Below are 18,353 nucleotides of genomic sequence, written 5' to 3'. Positions count from 1 at the left end.
CAACTAGTTTTAATTTTAACTCATAATTAAAGTCAAGTTATCAAATAGAAAATACTAAATACTAGAATCCTTATTGTTTCTACTGCTGTATTAATGTCGACAGTTGCGTATCAATTAAAACTATGGGTACACACATATCAATACTAGCTTTAAAAACAAATCACAGAATTATTTAATAAGTTTTTAGTGTAATGATCATCCAGGTAATTGGGGTCAATATACGAATACGAAGCTGCGCGCCAGAAAATACTAGATAAAAACAGAGGACCAAGCAGACAGCCAGCAATGGTATAAATAGCAGCGAACTTTAGTTCGTTGGGTTTTTACCAATTTGGTCACGCTGCGAACAGAAGTAAATTTACTTGACGGAGGTTTCATTAAATTTTCACTTGTTAATAAAACGCGAAAAAGCACATAAAAACCGAAGAACTGTTAAAACAAAAGCGGTACGCCAAGAAAGTGAAGTGTAATAACTAAACTAAACGAGTAAAACGCGAGTTTTTCACTCCGCGAAAGGCTTGTGAGCTGAAAAGTGGTAAGGTAAGTAGGTTGAGCAGGAGAAGAAGAACTGGAGCTCCATTTGTGCAAGTTGGTGGCTCGAATGACGCACTTGGCTGCAACCAAAAACATTCGATTCGATCAGAGCTGCAACTTTCACAAATTGTACCCATATGTACATTTTACATATGTATGGTGTACCTGGACACGCACACTGATTCCCGCACCCATACAAACACACTTACACACACACATACCGTGGAAAAGTGAACTGTGAACTGGAAAAAGTGTGTGTGTTGGTGTGCAGTGAATTCATTGACTACTCCTTTCCAGGCTGCTGGTCACTTTATGTCCAGGTCGCGTTCATCTGCTAAAGCCGTGCAGTTCAAGCACGAATCGGAGGAAGAGGAGGACGACGAGGAGGAGCAGCTGCCTTCCAGGAGAATGCACTCTTACGGAGACGCCACGGCCATCGGAAGCGGGGTGCCGGCCTTTTTGGCCAAATTGTGGCGCCTGGTGGACGATGCCGATACCAATCGCTTGATTTGCTGGACCAAGGTAAGCCTACGCCGCCATATTGTTTATTTACCTTTCCAGGGACTCCCCTCCCACCACTTACCGCTAATCAGCATGGCAACAACAATGACTTGCCCATGCAGGTGTCTCAAGCTCTCTTTCTCGCGTTTCGCTCTTTGTTTTGTTGTTGCCCATGCCGCATCGCACGTATGCAAGTTGCCTTCCCCACACACTCATCTTGTTATTGTTGTTGTTGTCGATGTTGCCATTTGCATGCGTACGTGCGTGAACTGTGGAAAATTTTCCATCTCCAACTGACAATCGAATAATTTCCCTTGGTCATTCAGTTGGCTTTTCATTTAAGATAAGAGTAATTGCTTCCCACTTAGGTTACCACACACTCTTAACGAAGAGTTTACTGATAAGCGTACGGTTCGCCAACAATTTTTTGTCAAAAACATACGCTCATTAATATGTGCGTATGATAGTAACATAATCTAATTTTCAAATCCAATATTTTTAGCGTGTTTCACACATAAATATCTGAGAAAAACTTGAATCTTAAAATGAAATAGTTGACAAATGTTATAAAATACGAATTTCTTGATAACTACTTGAAGTTTTTAATGTTGTTCAAAAAGTACATTTTATATATTATATAAACTTTAGAAGAAGATACACAAAAACACTAGTTTCAGCTTTGGCTCGTAACTATAGTTTTGCATCTATAGATATAATTACAATTAGCTAATTATTTTCGTTGCTTATCGGTTTTAGTTTGCGGCCAACCGCTAATAGGTTTGTGGCAACCACATATCAGCATGACTCTCATATCGCTTCCGTTTTTCGTTTTATTTTTGCAGGATGGCCAAAGTTTTGTTATACAAAATCAAGCGCAATTCGCCAAGGAACTATTGCCACTGAACTACAAGCACAACAACATGGCCAGCTTCATAAGGCAATTGAATATGTGTAAGTAAATGAAGCGTGTGCTTTGAAACATCAACTGAAAACTAAAATCACCTTTAATTTGTGCTTTGCAGATGGATTCCACAAGATCACCTCTATCGACAATGGCGGACTACGTTTTGATCGCGACGAGATTGAGTTTTCACACCCATTTTTCAAGCGCAATTCGCCTTTTCTACTGGACCAAATCAAAAGGAAGATATCGAACAACAAAAATGGTGACGACAAGAGTGCGCTGAAGCCGGAGGCCATGTCGAAGATTCTCACCGATGTGAAGGTCATGCGGGGTCGTCAGGACAATCTGGATTCGCGCTTCTCCGCCATGAAACAGGAGAACGAAGTGCTGTGGCGCGAGATAGCCAGCCTGCGCCAAAAGCACGCTAAGCAACAACAGATAGTCAACAAACTGATCCAGTTCCTAATTACCATCGTGCAACCGTCGCGCAACATGTCTGGCGTGAAACGCCACGTGCAGCTGATGATCAACAATACGCCGGAAATTGATCGTGCACGCACCACTAGTGAGACCGAGAGCGAGAGTGGCGGCGGCCCTGTTATCCACGAGCTTAGGGAGGAGCTTCTTGATGAGGTGATGAATCCATCACCGGCTGGCTACAACGCAGCCTCACATTACGACCAAGAGAGTGTCTCTCCGCCTGCCGTTGAGCGTCCGCGATCTAACATAAGCATTAGCTCGCACAACGTTGATTATTCGAATCAGAGTGTGGAGGACTTGCTGCTCCAGGGAAATGGAACCGCTGGCGGTAGTCTTCTAGTAGGCGGAGCCGCTTCTCCTTTGGCCCAAAGTGTGAGTCAATCGCCGGCGCAACATGATGTCTACACAGTCACTGAGGCGCCCGATTCTCATGTCCAGGAGGTGCCAAACAGTCCGCCTTATTACGAGGAGCAGAATGTGCTTACCACGCCCATGGTGAGGGAGCAGGAGCAGAAACGTCAGCAGCTTAAGGAGCACAACAAGCTACGACGACAGGCAGGAGATGTTATACTTGATGCTGGAGATATTCTCGTAGATAGTTCGTCGCCCAAGGCGCAACGGACAAGCAGCCAGCATAGTACGCAACCTGATGTGATGGTCCAGCCAATGATTATAAAGTCTGAGCCGGAGAACAGTTCCGGACTGATGGATCTAATGACACCCGCGAGCTCCGATCTGTACAATGTTAACTTCATCAGTGAGGATATGCCGACAGATATTTTTGAAGTAAGATGCATTTGAACCATCTTATGGTGGTTGCTAACTCTTTTCTCTTAACTCTTTAGGACGCTCTGCTTCCCGACGGCGTGGAAGAGGCAGCCAAACTGGACCAGCAGCAAAAATTTGGGCAATCGACAGTAAGCAGCGGCAAGTTTGCCAGCAACTTCGATGTGCCCACCAACAGTACGCTTCTGGATGCCAATCAGGCCTCGACATCGAAAGCAGCGGCCAAGGCGCAAGCTTCTGAGGAAGAGGGCATGGCTGTGGCCAAATACAGTGGCGCTGAGAACGGAAACAACCGAGATCCCAACAGCAGTCAACTCCTCAGGATGGCCTCAGTGTTAGTAGACAAGAAGAATTCAAATCCAAGTCGGATAAGCCATAATCAAGCGGCTAATTCTTACTGTTGCAGTGACGAACTCCAGGGGCACTTGGAAAACATGCAAGATGAGTTGGAAACACTGAAGGATCTGCTACGTGGCGATGGGGTGGCCATTGATCAAAACATGCTCATGGGTGTAAGTGTCAACACTTAGTAGACTTTCTTCTATTCTATTAGCTGTCCGTTTGTCCGACTCGATGCTGATTAAACTTATGTTCTATTTACATGATTAGGCGCTCAGCAGGACGCCCAATTTTCAGTTGCCCGAGGACGAGCTGCTTTTAAAGGTCAGCACAAAACGTCCAGATCTGGCCTTCGTCTGAAAATTCCCCTGCTGAACTAACTAACACAATGTGGTTTATTTGTATACTTTACAGCTGTTTAACGACTCTGATCTGATGGACAACTATGGCCTATCGTTTCCCAATGACAGCATTAGCAGTGAAAAGAAAGGTTTGTTCCGAAATCAGTATTAATTCCTTGGCTTGAGACTAACCGCTTTAATGATTCAAGCAGCACCCAGTGGCTCCGAACTGATTTCCTATCAGCCCATGTATGATCTGTCCGACATTTTGGACACGGACGACGGCAACAATGACCAGGAGGCCAGCAGGCGCCAGCTGCAGACGCAAAATTCGGTTTTAAATACGCCACGTCACGAGTTGTAACTTATATTAAGTAGCAGCAGCTCAGCCGTTTAACTGGCGAACAAATTGTTTTTAGTGTTAAGTGCAAATCTTGACACGTTAATTTTCATCACCTACTCTGTCTAACCTTTTAGTTGATTCATACCGATAATCACAGTAGTAACCACTATAATCATATGAATGATCTGTATATGCCTTATGCACTATATATATGATATATAGACTAACCAGTTCTTGTTGTAGAAAGACTCGAAGAATCAATAAAGATTTAGATTTATTTTATATCGCGGGATTTTGCGAGCCTCAGCTCAGCAGGTAGAAGATTTTTAGTTTGCACTAACCGATCGAGTGCAATGAAAGCTGCTCGCATCGTAGACGATTTAAGACCGCACGCTTTAGTTAATACGTTTTACACACTACTTTTATTATTATATACAAATAAATTGTTTAATGCCGCGTTGAGCTGCAAATGAAATCAAATGTGTACTTTTTCTTTGGAACAATGAAACTCCGTTTGCAGCTACCTTGTGCATACTTTTATTCGACTCAATGTTGATACAACTGAAGAGATATGAACTATGGACACATCGCCTCAAATTAACCTAGAACTTAGCCTAGGACGCGAAACGTAGAGTTGCAAGTTGTTTGCATGTTAATACATAAATGAAGTGGGAGTGTGGGAGTGTTCGAGTGCGTTGTCTACCACTAAGGTTACTAATCAAGAATTGTACGTATAGAATGATGACGATGACGCCTTAGCTTTCGTCCTTGTACTTGGCGTCCTTCAGAATGCTGGCGAACTCGAACTTGACCCGCTCTCGTTCCGATCTCCGCATGCTGCGCAGTGTGTCCACCAGCGATAGGCAGTAGAGCTCGATGGGATCGTTGAAGGACGACGACGCTTGGGTCTGAAGCGGCGCTTGGGATGCCTTGCGCTTGAAGGGATTGGTCAGAAAATCGCTGGGTAACGCGCGTCTGATAGCCGCAGGCTTAAAAATGGGCTCAATGGTCACTTCTCCGTTCGACAGCGAGCTATTCTTGAACGGCTTTTGCTCCTGTTCCTGCTGCTGTTGCAGATGCACCTCCTGGCCGTAGCCATTGCCCATTACCACCATGGGCGTTAGCAGGGGCGAGGAGGCCGGCGAGCTGGCGTTGTCATGTTCGTGGCTGTGATTGCTGCTGCTGGTGCCGTTCAGTGTCGTCGGCAGGGATAGTTGCGGCTTGGACTCCTCCATGACCATCTGCAGCTCGGGCACAATCTCGTTGTCGTCGCTATTGGAGCCATCGTCGCTGTTGTCCAGATCGATGATGTCGTAGCCCTCGGAGGCGTCGATCTTCAGGTGCTCCGGATCGGGATACAAAAAGCTATTGCTGTCGTTGTCACTTCCCATTCCATTCTGTTGGGCCACGTAGCTCTGGGATTTCTTCACATTGTAGGTTTGCGCCGTGTTCTGCAGAAAGGACAGATCCTCGGTGAAGCGCCGCTTGCGTACGTTCGGATTCGCCTGACCCGTCTCAATCGCCTTGACCTCCTGCAGATAGTTGTACCGTATGTTCTTCCACTTGGTCTGCAGGAATCGGGCTGTGAATTGGGCGTAGGAAAATTGGGGTGGTTTTATCGACAGAATCTACGCAGTGGATATAATGCAATGTACTCACAGGAGGCGCCCAGTTCGTTGGCAATGCGATCCCATATGTCCACCCGCACCGGATTACGGCGATAGTGCGGATGGCTGACATCATAGATGGCCGGATTGGCGCGCACCAGCTTTATCAGGCGATCGTCTGGCAGAAAGGATTTGTGGGAAAAATCGTTAAAATCTGTTTCGGTTTCTACGTTTCTTCGCCGCAGAAACAGCAACCCCTAAGCGCAGAAGACACATCCTTTGGCTTTGGGGGTTGATTCTGCGAGCCCCGGTTACTCAGATTCCATTCAGAATCCATTGTGTACCGATTGCGAACCGAGGAAAACTCACCGAACTCGGGTCCTGTGGTCTCGCGCTCCGCGTAGTAGCGCTGCATCTTCTCCGACTTGGGAAAGGTGTCCTGGTTTCCGTTCTTTCGGCTCATTTCGTCCTAACTTTGGCCAATTGCTTTCGATTGTTTTGCTGGTCAGGTTGCCATAGGCGGCCGCTTTTCCTTCTGTTTGTATTCACACTTTTAAGACGGCTCTCGCTGGCGATTCTAAAAGTTTATGTTGCTGCGACCGATTTACCGTTCGACTCTCCTGCGTTCTCTTCGTTTTGGTTTTACGCGCTCTGCGCAGACTCAATTCTGCTGGTCTTGGCGTTCGGCCAGTTTTAGGCAATTTCGCGACTTCGTTTCGATATCGAATCGATAACAGACTGCGAACTTGGTGGCAAGGCTGAAAGAGTTGCGCGCATTTCAAATATCGTGCAGACATGAAAAACGTTTATTAAAACAGAAATGTTGATCATAAAGCAACAGTCTCAGATTTTTCGATTGAAACAGGTGTTTGGTTCAAATTTGTTTATTTTCAATTGAAAATACGAAAAACAAAAGTAACTTAGTCATGGAGCGCTTATTTATTTAAAAATACTTTTCAACAACAATACAAACAATACAAAAGGAGTGAGAAATGACCTTTTAGGCAGCCTTAACGAAGGCGCCGGCGAAGAGTATGTTCTTCTTGTTCCAGATGACGTAGAGGAAGGGCCGGTCCGCCTGGAACTGCAGCGGGAAGGTCATCATGCGAGTCATCATGATCATGCCGGTGGCAGCCGCCGCCTCCGTGCCCTCCTCGTTCACCTCAATGGTGGCCTTGTGCAGCACCTTGGACACAAAGACGCCCTCGGGGGATTCCAGCAGATTGCCAAACTCAGCTTCGTCCGTAAACATTTTCGTGATGCCCAGCTGAAAGTGAGAAGGTAAATACATAAGTAAATAACTAATGAGGTCATATCCGTTTGAGGGTTTATGATCGATAAGATATGTAGCTTGGTAAGGTGTGTCACATCCGACTGCAGCTAAAATTCCATCATTTGTTTTAGGACCGTGCGGCTGATACATGATCTTGAGTATGAGCCACTGGCTGCCACCGCAATACGACGACAGCCCATTTTGGTTATCTAAGACATTTCTACCCTACCGTCGATAAGCTACTAAAAATAATACATACATCAATCGGCGGAATTTTAGAGATAAGTGGGCAATAAATATTTTTGTGGGCGGTTTGCAGCACTGCAACGTGTCCATAAAATTGAATTCTGGATTTTATGGAGAAATTTATTGAGTTACCGCTATTATTAGCTCCTTACTTCAACACGCAACTTGACTTATTATCAAAAGGAGGTCAAGGAACACAAAAGCTGACCCCAAATGGAGCTTAATTGTGGCATAAATTGGGTGGGCGCAAGTTACAACGCTTTCCCCAAATAAATAATGAAGTTGTTTTCTCACCTGCTTTAGTTTCTCGGCCAATTCCAGGGAGTAATCCACCTTAAACTTGGGGAACTTGACATGGACCTCTTCCACGGTCAACTTGTCGGCCAAATCCACCAGGTTCACAGTCTTGAGCTTCTCGGCTAGGGCGTAAATGCCTGTCCGCTCCTGCGGCAGCAGCACGAACATGGAGAGGTCAGAGTCCTGGTAGGGCATCTCCAGGGCAGTGCAGCCCAGATCCTCGAAGTAGCCATAGTTGAACTTGGCCTTCTGGTTCATGTAGTTGATCTTAACCTGCTCCTCCTCGCCCACCCAGAAGATATCCTCCTCGGTGCGCTCCTCGCTGAACTTGTGCGCCCAGCTGCCCTTGAAGTGGAGGGCATTGAGCAGGACCAGCCTGGTGTTGTCCGACAACGAGTCCGCGCTGACCAGCTCCGTAATCTTGCCCTGGGTCTTGGCATTCACCCAGGCATTGATGGCCTGGGCGGCGGCATCGCTGAGCGCAAAGTTAATGGACTCCGCCTCCGAAAGATACTGCTCCTTGATGGCCGACTGGTAGGCGGGCTTCAGCTGCTTGCCCTCCTGCACGTACAGCTTGTTGGCCACGCGCAGCAGGTTGCTGTTGCGGTACTTCTCCAGCACAAACTGGAACGTCTGGGCCACCTCCGGCGGAAAGTTGGAGACGAAGTGCAGTGCCTTGGCGATTTCGTCGGCGGTTTCACCCTGCGATCCGGCAAAGGCCAGGGCAATGCAAGTTTGGATGGAGAAGGGCGAGAAGACGACGTTCTCCTTGAGCCCGCCAGCGCTCAAAAGCTGGAAAAGTTCGCTGGTGAAACGGGCACCTCCACGCGCAAATTCCAAATTGAAGTCGAACATATTGACGGACTGAACTGAGTAATTGTGGGTGTGCTGCGTAATCGCGGAACTGCGTGTGCTTGCTCTCTGGTCTGCTGTCTACACCGGAATGCCTTAAATGCCGTTCGGGGCCACAACAAAAGTGAAAACAGCCATCGGCCAGCCGGCGAATGAGTCACAGCCAAAATATTATCAAAACAATCGAAGCGAAGTGGTGGCGTCATCATTTTCCTGATCTAGCAACCTTGGGGACATCCCCGGGTTCATCCCAAAAACATAAAGTAATCAGGCGTTCTTTAAATAGCCATGGCTGTTTAGTTTTTGTTTTCCTCATGCTAAAATTGTTAAAAATATGTTTTTATTTTTAATATTATTTTGCAGTGTGACCTTAAGCATTGGCGCCTAAAAATACTGCGTTTCTGTCCAGAAAAACTGAAATACACTTGAACAGAAAAACGCATGCTGGTGTTTGTTAATTTGATAAAAAATTCAATCAATAAGCTTATTAAATAAATATTTCTGCATTACAGGTTTAAATAATTTCGAATTTATATTTATGCCCTTTGAAAGTTATCGGTTTAGGCATAATATACTACTATCTACTATTATGCAGCCCTGGCGCTTCTGCGCGCGCGCTTTCCAACACCGCCGCACGCAACCACCCCGCTTCCCGCTCTCCTAAAAGCCATTATTTTTCGAGTTTCATCCGCAGCCACAGTGCAAAATAGGTTTATCAATTTAATTTAAGTGTTAAAGTAGTTCTAAAGTGTTTTTTAAGTTGCGCACACGATCGAGGCCACCCCGCATGAATGGATGTGCATGTGCCCATCGATCGAACGGAGTATTTGCATTCAGTTGTTGTGATTTTCCCGTGACCATTGCGTACGAAAATCGTTTTGGGAGCGCAAGAAGGTGAGTTGTGACTGCAGATCGTTATGCCACTCTCGTTTCGAATGCGGACTGGGAATCGGAATGGGGTTACGGAACGGAGTGGAAGGGAAGGAAACAGAATCCATGGATGTGGATCTGGGTCTGGGTCTTGGTCTTGGTTTGGGTCTGGGTCCTTGAACCCCTGCACGGAATGCACGAAACCTGAATTGCGCACTGCAGCTGCATTTTATCCGATTTCACCAAGAACACACAGAGGCATAAGGCAACCGGAGGGCCGTAAGAACCAGAAAAGTGCAACAAGGAGTGGTTGCTTGGCATCGGCAGCGAATCAGTCGATTTGAACCCTTCTACCCGCCGCCTGTCACAATTTGATTTAGGCCGATGTCGTCGCTTCAGTTGCATTTCTATATATTTATATAGATATGTGTATGCACACACATATATGTATATGTATGTGTGTATATAGGTAGATGCGTGTGCACCATGTCCATTTGCATTTCGCATTTATATGCCCCGCATGCAGTTGCAACTTGTTTACGCACAATCGCCGCACAAAGAAACACCTCCAGGGCCCTTTGTGCGGCCAGGGAAAACATTGTTTGTGTCCGTCTCAACCATGTTCCTTTTCCTCCTTGCAGCTGCGGTCGCTGGTTCATACGGGAGTCCTAAAGGTTACAGCTCCAGAAAATGCAGCACAACGTTCATGCCGCCCGGCCAGCGCCCCACATCCGAGCAGCGCACCATCACAGCCACAGCCACAGCCATGCCCACATGCATCTGCATCCCGGCATGGAGCAGCACCTGGGCCCCAGTCTGCAGCAGCAACAGCAGCCGCCGCCGCCGCCCCAGCAGCCTCCACATCGCGACCATCTCCACCCACGGTAAGCAATTTATGGCGTCGAGGTTATCAGGAATAACAATTAAACTAGATAATGCTTCATCCTGCATACCATTTGGAGTTCGCTTATAATTTAGCATTACCAATTATGGTTGGAGTTCTACAAGATGATACGCCTTCTTGGTTCAGTTAGACTTCAGAAATGGTAATCATCCCCTTCATTCAATCGAAACTCCATGTAAACAAAAAGGGTTAAATAGGTTTCCCAAGTCTAGAAGAATTTCCAAATCTACGTACAGGATTCAACTTTTAGATAGGTATGTTATTAATATCGAGATCGCAGATAAAATTGTTTAGGCAATAAGGCAATAGAGAAAAGGTGATATTTCTAGCCACTGGATGGATCTCATGGACTCAGTGTGGATCTCAGGTGAGGAAAATGTATTTCCCTGGCTTGGTTGGATCCTAGAGAGATTCCACATCGACTCGGAACGCCAGCTTGTCTGAGCTTTATGCGTTGCGGCAATTATGTTAATTCCTGTCACTGACAATCGGTGTGAGACTCATCATCCCATTTTCTCAACTCATAAATTATAATTTCAGTGGCTCTTTGTTCTTTCGCGCTCAGCATGACTTCCGCTCGATGATAACGGGTTTGCCCTGCCGACTGCGCTGCAATTATCCTTGACGTTCGCGAGGATCCTTCGGCTCGGCCTCCAGTAGTTCAGGCTCCTCGTATTGTCTGCGATCATATGTTTCGCCAAACTCTCCGCAAACTGCTCATCCAGTTCCGCATTCAGTTGCGTTTTGCCTGTCGGTCGGATCGGGTCGCACATGAATTTATAACCGGCGTTCGCAGATTCTAACGTACATTTGCGTACGATCTTTTAACGATCATGATAGACTTTCATCCGTGCCAAGTGAGAGGTGACATATGCAAGAAGATTGAAGTTAGAGAAACTGAAGCGGGTTCTAATAAGTTCGCAAGACAATAAATTAAAGAGCTCATAAAGATAAGAGATGAGCTTTCGCAAATGAAATCAAATTCTCCTAACCATATAACTTGCAAGTGAAAGGTAAAAAGGGAATAAAGTTAAAATAATACTACTGAATGGTATTAGCTGATATATGGATAGGTTTTAATGCTCTAGGGACACATAAAATAAAACAACTTAAGTGAAAGACTGAAGACTGAATGGCCAATATTTAATGAAGTATAAGGTTAATAGTTATCATTGCTCAGACTTCTTTTCAAAAAAAGAGTGCCCATAAACACTAACAGTATCCAATTAATTACCTTTCCCTTACGCAGGACATTTTTATCGCATATCAACTGATCCTAATCACAAATTGCCCATATCAATGTTAATTTGAAGGCTTGTTTCCGTACTGATTTAGCGATTATAAATTGCCAAAAATATTTCCTCGTCTTGTGAAATGTACGAGGCTGTAGGTAAAGGGCGCTAGAGTGCTGTCCTACCCTCGATCATCGGGAAAGGAAAGGTAGGGAGCGGTTGCAGGAGCAGGGTGTCGCAGTAGGTGCGTCTCAATTGAAACTGACAGTTGGCGAAAAATGACACGATGCGTAAGAGAATGCGGCTTTTGTGCTTTGTTAGGATTTTGTCCATTGTTCGGCGTGGTCGCTGTTGTCTGCTATTCCGCAGGAACAACAACATGCGGCAGAGGGGTGGGGGGAAGAAGCTTCTAGGACCTCCGCTCGTTGGTGTTTTTGTTTTTCCCGTGCGCCAGTCGATGTACACTTTTGTCTCGATGGCCTCTATAATCCTCTTGGCGTGCATTGTTTGCTGATATAACCGCAGAAGCCAGCGCATCCGCCCCAGGAGCTTTTACTTGTGGCCATCGATTAACCAATTTGCTTGCTCTATCCTCCGTTTTGCAGTCTGAATCATCACCATATCCACGCTCAGCAGCAGCAGCAGACGTCGTCGAACCAAGCCGCCGCCGTCGCTGCGGCTGGGGCTGCCTATCACCACGGCAACATCAACAGCAACAGCAGCAGCAACATCACCAGCAACAGCAACCAGATGCAGAAGATCCGCCAACAGCACCAGCACTTGAATAGCAGCAACGGACTTCTTGGTAATCAGCCTCCTGGTCCGCCGCCACAGGCCTTCAATCCCTTGGCGGGCAATCCGGCAGCTCTCGCCTACAATCAGCTTCCTCCGCATCCGCCGCACCACATGGCCGCCCATCTGGGCAGCTATGCCGCTCCACCGCCTCACTATTACATGAGCCAGGCGAAGCCCGCGAAATATAACCACTATGGCAGCAATGCAAACAGCAACAGCGGCAGCAACAACAGCAACTATGCCCCCAAGGCCATACTGCAGAATGCGTATAGGAATCAGAAGGTGGTGGTTCCACCAGTGGTGCAGGAAGTAACCCCGGTGCCGGAACCGCCAGTCACCACCACTAATGCCACCACTAACAACACCAGCACAGTCCAAGCTAGCGAGCCTGTAACCCAAGAGGATACATCTCAGGAGCCGGAGACTAGACAGGAGCCAGCTTCAGCGGACGACGATGCCAGCAGGGAGCATATCGATGCTACGGGAGCACTGTCCAACGAGGACACGAGCAGTTCAGGACGCGGGGGCAAGGACAAGACCCCAATGTGCCTGGTCAATGAGTTGGCCAGGTACAACAAGATCACGCATCAATATCGGTTGACTGGAGAACGAGGACCTGCCCACTGCAAGACCTTCACGGTGACACTGATGCTGGGCGATGAGGAGTACTCGGCGGATGGTTTCAAGATTAAGAAAGCGCAGCACTTGGCGGCTAGTAAGGCTATCGAGGAAACCATGTACAAGCATCCGCCGCCGAAGATTCGGCGCAGCGAGGAAGGCGGTCCCATGCGCACACACATTACGCCGACGGTGGAATTGAATGCCCTGGCCATGAAGTTGGGACAGCGCACCTTCTACCTTCTGGATCCCACTCAGATTCCTCCCACGGATTCCATAGTGCCGCCGGAGTTTGCCGGCGGTCATTTACTAACTGCGCCAGGTCCAGGGATGCCGCAACCACCTCCACCACCTGCTTACGCTCTGCGCCAGCGGCTTGGCAATGGATTCGTGCCCATTCCATCGCAGCCGATGCATCCGCATTTCTTTCATGGACCTGGTCAGCGACCGTTTCCTCCGAAGTTTCCATCACGCTTTGGCCTGCCACCGCCTCTCGGAGCTCATGTACATCATGGACCGAACGGCCCATTTCCATCTGTTCCTACGCCACCTAGCAAAATCACCCTGTTTGTGGGCAAGCAGAAGTTTGTTGGCATCGGACGCACACTACAGCAAGCGAAACATGACGCTGCGGCGAGAGCGCTGCAAGTGCTCAAGACACAGGCCATATCTGCCTCTGAGGAGGCTCTCGAGGATTCGATGGACGAGGGCGACAAGAAGTCGCCCATCTCGCAGGTTCATGAGATCGGAATTAAGCGTAACATGACCGTTCATTTTAAGGTGTTGCGCGAGGAGGGACCGGCGCACATGAAGAACTTTATAACGGCCTGCATTGTGGGATCTATTGTCACCGAAGGAGAAGGAAATGGCAAGAAAGTGTCCAAGAAGCGTGCCGCAGAAAAGATGCTCGTCGAGTTGCAAAAGCTGCCGCCCCTTACGCCAACCAAGCAGACGCCATTGAAGCGGATTAAGGTGAAGACGCCCGGCAAAAGTGGGGCAGCTGCCCGAGAAGGTTCGGTTGTGTCGGGCACCGATGGTCCTACGCAAACGGGCAAGCCGGAGAGACGTAAACGCCTCAATCCGCCAAAGGACAAGCTGATAGACATGGACGATGCGGATAATCCTATCACAAAGCTAATTCAACTGCAGCAGACGCGTAAGGAAAAGGAACCCATATTCGAGCTGATAGCCAAAAACGGCAATGAAACCGCTCGACGACGGGAGTTCGTTATGGAGGTCTCCGCCAGCGGAAGCACAGCCCGTGGAACAGGCAACAGCAAGAAGTTGGCTAAGCGAAATGCTGCTCAGGGTAAATTAATTATTATTAATAGAAAGCTAGAAAAGACTTAATAAACTTAATTGCTTATTGCAGCTCTATTTGAATTGCTAGAAGCTGTTCAGATCACACCAACCAACGAAACACAGTCATCGGAGGAATGCAGCACTTCGGCAACAATGTCCGCCGTTACAGCACCCGCAGTGGAGGCAACCGCGGAAGGCGAAGTGCCCATGGTAGCAACGCCAGTGGGTCCCATGCCAGGCATTTTAATACTGCGCCAGAACAAGAAACGTGAGCACGACCCACTTTAAATTCAAAATAGTATATTTATCAAATACTTTTCCATCATTATAGCAGCAAAAAAGAGGGATCAAGTTGTAATTGTCAAATCCAACTTGGAATCCAAAGAGGAGGAGGCCAATAAGGAGGTGGCAGTTGCAGCTGAGGAGAATAGCAACAACAGTGCAAACTCTGGCGACAGCAGCAACAGCAGCGATTCGCAAGCCACTGAGGCGGCTAGTGAGAGTGCACTGAATACCTCAACCGGCAGCAATACGAGTGGTGTGAGTAGCAACAGCAGTAATCTTGGAGCCAACACGGAAGGTAACAACCATGCCGAGAGTAAAAACAACACCGGAAACACCAGCAGCAACGCGGAGAGTAGCAGCAACAGTACGAGCAACACACAAAGCGCTGGAGTACACATGAAGGAGCAGCTCTTGTACCTTAGTAAACTGCTGGACTTTGAGGTAAGCGCACCGAAGGAAAAGCCAAGCCCAACTTGAACTAACCATTCTATGTCACTTTTTGCAATTCAGGTCAACTTCTCGGACTATCCGAAAGGCAATCACAACGAGTTCCTGACCATCGTGACATTGTCCACACATCCGCCGCAGATCTGCCATGGCGTTGGCAAGAGCTCCGAGGAGTCGCAGAATGATGCTGCAAGCAATGCCTTGAAAATCCTCAGCAAGCTGGGGCTCAACAATGCCATGAAATAAGCATAAAGCGCTGAAAATTTCACAAAACCCTTATTAACTGCAATTTTTGTTGTTGCACATAAGCATGATAAAAGCAAAGCAAAGAAAAAACAATTGAAATACCCGTCCACAAAGCAAACCTTAAACAAAATCCAAAAACCAAGCTGTGTGCAAATTCAAAAAAAAAGAAGAAAAAAGAGAAATGTAAGAGAAGCAATGCAAAACAGTTTTGAAATAGCAAATTATTAGTTAATACCTATTTATTTATTTATGTGTGCAAGTTGTGCAAACTGGTGTTATTATTTTATTTATTTGTTGAGAATTGAATAACGAATCGAACTGATAGTAACCGAAACTGAACAGAGGCGAACACTTAACCAGAGCCGCAACATTGTTAATCCAAATCGAGAATCGAACAATAACTAGACTTAATGAAAACCCAACAAAATCATGAATGAACAGATGCATAATACATGTGCAGTACCTAAACTTAAGATTAAAGCTCATTAACCACTTGAATTGAATTGATGAACAAAGGACTATTGATACCTCTTAGCTGCATGCGGCAATCGCTTTCAAAAATAAATACAAAATTTCTGAGCACCTCGGTGCAGGACAAAATTGAAGGATATCCGCATTCGCGAATAAACCAGGCAGGCTGTCTACGGATAAACTGGACAAATTTTTGATTTATTTTTCAAAGCACGACAACCATGAACCGTTTGTGGTCATATGCTTGATGAAACTCGTCGAATAATGAATCTATTATACGTATACTATATTTAAGTGTTAAGCATAAGCATCGGCGGATGTCGGAAAGTCGTAACCATACCCCATGACCGGTCGGTTTGCCAAAACTTTCAGCAAATATTTGCAATGTTTTGCTGGATTTTGGAGATTGATAGGAAGTGGAAGAAAGTGGGCGTTCACGCCGAACATACAACATAAAATACAATTTACATAATCGTTATAATTATATTTATGAATGTTTAATAAGCCATTTTTGTAAATGTTCAGCTTTTGGCGAGTGTACAAGCTAAAAGCTGAACATCCTTATGAATAATGAATCGTGTTGTTTAATCTGTCATGGTTTGTCCCCACATGTCTTGCTCGTTTTTGAATCCGACTTATTTATTAGTTATGTTATCGTCGTAACCCCATTACTACACCCCCCCACACATTGCACACACCAACTGAAATTTCGAGAACAATAGTTTTAATTACTTTTATCCCGAACAGCACCAGTTGATTAAGCGTTAAGTTGCGTTATGTAAAATGTATTTTGTCTAAGCCATCACGTTGGCCACAATGTGCATGATTGCTTCGCGATTTGCGATCCTAACCTAAGCTTAAGCCCCAGCGAACTGTAACCGTTGAAATGAAGTCAATCCCAGTATTAAATGTATAGATAGGGGGCAGTTGTGCGTAACTCCCATTAAATTACTAGACTCACAGATATATATATCGTGCACATTGTTTGCGCCACACAAATTGTTCATTTTGTTAGAAGATTTTGCAGACCCAGCGATACGATACGATACGATACGATATACGATCATAATCGTAGTCAATAAATTTTCATGTGCGAGTGTAGCGGTGTCTGCTTTGCAAAATCTTCACAAAATTGATTGAAATTATTAATCTTAATGTGAGATGTATTCGCAGGTAGGAACAATGCGTGAAGATCTGTTCATTAACACCAAATAAAGGCATACGAGTCAAGATGAGAGAACACATTTATTAGTCTTAAGCCTACGCCCACACACATTCACTAAGTTTTGTCTATCTGTAATTGTGACACATAATCATGTTATGTCATTAAAAGTGAAGAAAACCTCCCCCCAAATGAAAATATGTAAAATGTAATTATACGAATAAAAAGTGAAATAAAGTTGGAAGTGAGTGTTTTTGATTGATTTGGGATAATCGCATATGAAATGAGTTAGGCCCGTAAATCGACAACCCATCGCCATTAAAAACTATGATTTATTTCGGCCATAAATTAATTTATAGTCCCGCCTTTCCTGCCCTGCCCTACGTTGAAAATATTTGTGACAGGTGGTATAATATGTAATACTGCCCGAAAACCCCGATGCGTTACATAAAATATCATAAAAATTAGGGAAAATTATATTTTTTAAATTCGCCATCAAAATGCAAAAGGGTGAGAGGCGGCCATAAACTTATAAATACATAAACGTTTGTTAATTTGCCGAAAAAAACAAAAAAACCCTTTCGCAATACGAATTCACAAACTGTAAACGGCTTAAATGCTCGAATCAGATTATGATGTGCCGACAGCTCTCGGGCTGACTAATCGATGACAAATGTTTATGCAAAATGGTCCAGACTTGAACCCCAATCATTTCTTCAGAAGATTTCAAGAGTTTTCGAGACTATCATACCAGTTAAGACCTCGGAAATATGCAGGTTTGTATCTTATAGTTTTAAATCCTTTGCAGATTTTTAGATGAATCTTTGGAACTTTAACTATGTAGCTTTGTAGATACATTTATTATGGTTTTAAATATCTTCTTATAGTTGATAGGTCTTAAAATAGTGCTAACCTATAAAGCTCGATTTGGTAAAGTGCGCGATGGGATGTGCCATGGTGCAGCTCCTCCGCTTTCTCCGCTGGCATTTGGCTAGCTTTTGTGGCAATCGTGCGCTTAAAACAAAAAGAAAACTACAAAAAAACAAACTTGTGGCCGGCAAATGCATAATAAATACATAAAATTAAATTAATGCCTTGCTTGCACATCAGCATCCAGCTTTCCGGCAAAATCAAAGCGATTCCGCGCCCGCCACTCTGCCCCTCCATTTGCATATGCATTTCTCTGGGGGCTCTGGGTCTGTGGGATCCCTGAAACTGGGAGCCACCATATCATATCAAATGTAATTTTCTGTCCCTCGCGCCTCTGATTAATTTATGGCGCTGATAATAATCCGGCTGAGCTGGGCAGTAGTAGTAGTAATAGCGTGTGATTATGAAATTTGGCTTGCCAAAAGAAATCAATAATATGAGCGAGCGGCGGAAAGAAATGGGGACGTTGAAGTAGAAACAAGATACCCGGTTACCCGTATCCGTACATCCGAGATGGGTCCAAATTAACATGTGTTTGTCAGACGCCGTTTGCCGGCATCTTCAGGTTCATCTGCATATGGTATGTTG

At 45.7% G+C, this 18,353-nt stretch overlaps 4 protein-coding genes across 9 annotated transcripts; 2 read left to right on the top strand and 2 right to left on the bottom strand.

Annotated features, from left to right (window-relative positions):
- The first annotated feature begins 318 nt into the window (after positions 1-318).
- Positions 319-4,510, top strand: LOC117136365 (heat shock factor protein). Of its 5 annotated transcripts, XM_033297243.1 has the most exons (9): positions 320-540; positions 832-1,056; positions 1,878-1,986; positions 2,058-3,205; positions 3,265-3,539; positions 3,612-3,717; positions 3,815-3,868; positions 3,959-4,034; positions 4,098-4,510. In XM_033297243.1, exons 2-9 carry the CDS (start codon positions 847-849, stop codon positions 4,247-4,249), a joined length of 2,130 nt encoding a protein of 709 aa, XP_033153134.1. In that variant the 5' UTR covers positions 320-540; positions 832-846; the 3' UTR covers positions 4,250-4,510. The 5 variants fall into 5 exon arrangements, with proteins under 5 accessions (XP_033153132.1, XP_033153134.1, XP_033153131.1 ...); XM_033297241.1 differs by having other exon boundaries at positions 319-535; positions 3,265-3,717; XM_033297240.1 differs by having other exon boundaries at positions 3,265-3,717.
- A 239-nt stretch (positions 4,511-4,749) lies between these two features.
- On the bottom strand, positions 4,750-6,549 carry LOC117136366. Its single transcript, XM_033297246.1, has 3 exons — positions 6,205-6,549; positions 5,888-6,013; positions 4,750-5,810 (listed from the first exon to the last, which is right to left on the bottom strand). Exons 1-3 carry the CDS (start codon positions 6,296-6,298, stop codon positions 4,984-4,986), a joined length of 1,047 nt encoding a protein of 348 aa, XP_033153137.1. The 5' UTR covers positions 6,299-6,549; the 3' UTR covers positions 4,750-4,983.
- A 206-nt stretch (positions 6,550-6,755) lies between these two features.
- LOC117137537 (serine protease inhibitor 42Dd) lies at positions 6,756-8,864 on the bottom strand. The gene is made up of 2 exons (XM_033299032.1): positions 7,649-8,864; positions 6,756-7,102 (listed from the first exon to the last, which is right to left on the bottom strand). The coding sequence occupies exons 1-2, from the start codon at positions 8,504-8,506 to the stop codon at positions 6,836-6,838; spliced, it is 1,125 nt and encodes a 374-aa protein (XP_033154923.1). The 5' UTR covers positions 8,507-8,864; the 3' UTR covers positions 6,756-6,835.
- Positions 8,865-9,167: 303 nt separating this feature from the next.
- On the top strand, positions 9,168-17,072 carry LOC117135883 (maternal effect protein staufen). Of its 2 annotated transcripts, none has more exons than XM_033296430.1 (6): positions 9,168-9,397; positions 10,015-10,257; positions 12,115-14,231; positions 14,295-14,492; positions 14,559-14,950; positions 15,020-17,072. In XM_033296430.1, exons 2-6 carry the CDS (start codon positions 10,064-10,066, stop codon positions 15,200-15,202), a joined length of 3,084 nt encoding a protein of 1,027 aa, XP_033152321.1. In that variant the 5' UTR covers positions 9,168-9,397; positions 10,015-10,063; the 3' UTR covers positions 15,203-17,072. The 2 variants fall into 2 exon arrangements, with proteins under 2 accessions (XP_033152321.1, XP_033152320.1); XM_033296429.1 differs by having other exon boundaries at positions 14,556-14,950.
- The last annotated feature ends 1,281 nt before the right edge of the window (positions 17,073-18,353 follow it).

Source organism: Drosophila mauritiana, chromosome 2R, assembly GCF_004382145.1.
Source record: "Drosophila mauritiana strain mau12 chromosome 2R, ASM438214v1, whole genome shotgun sequence".
In the NCBI taxonomy this organism is placed as follows: Eukaryota; Metazoa; Arthropoda; class Insecta; order Diptera; family Drosophilidae; genus Drosophila; species Drosophila mauritiana.
Note: the sequence above shows the minus strand (reverse complement) of the source record. Positions and strands in the feature narration are given on the sequence as shown.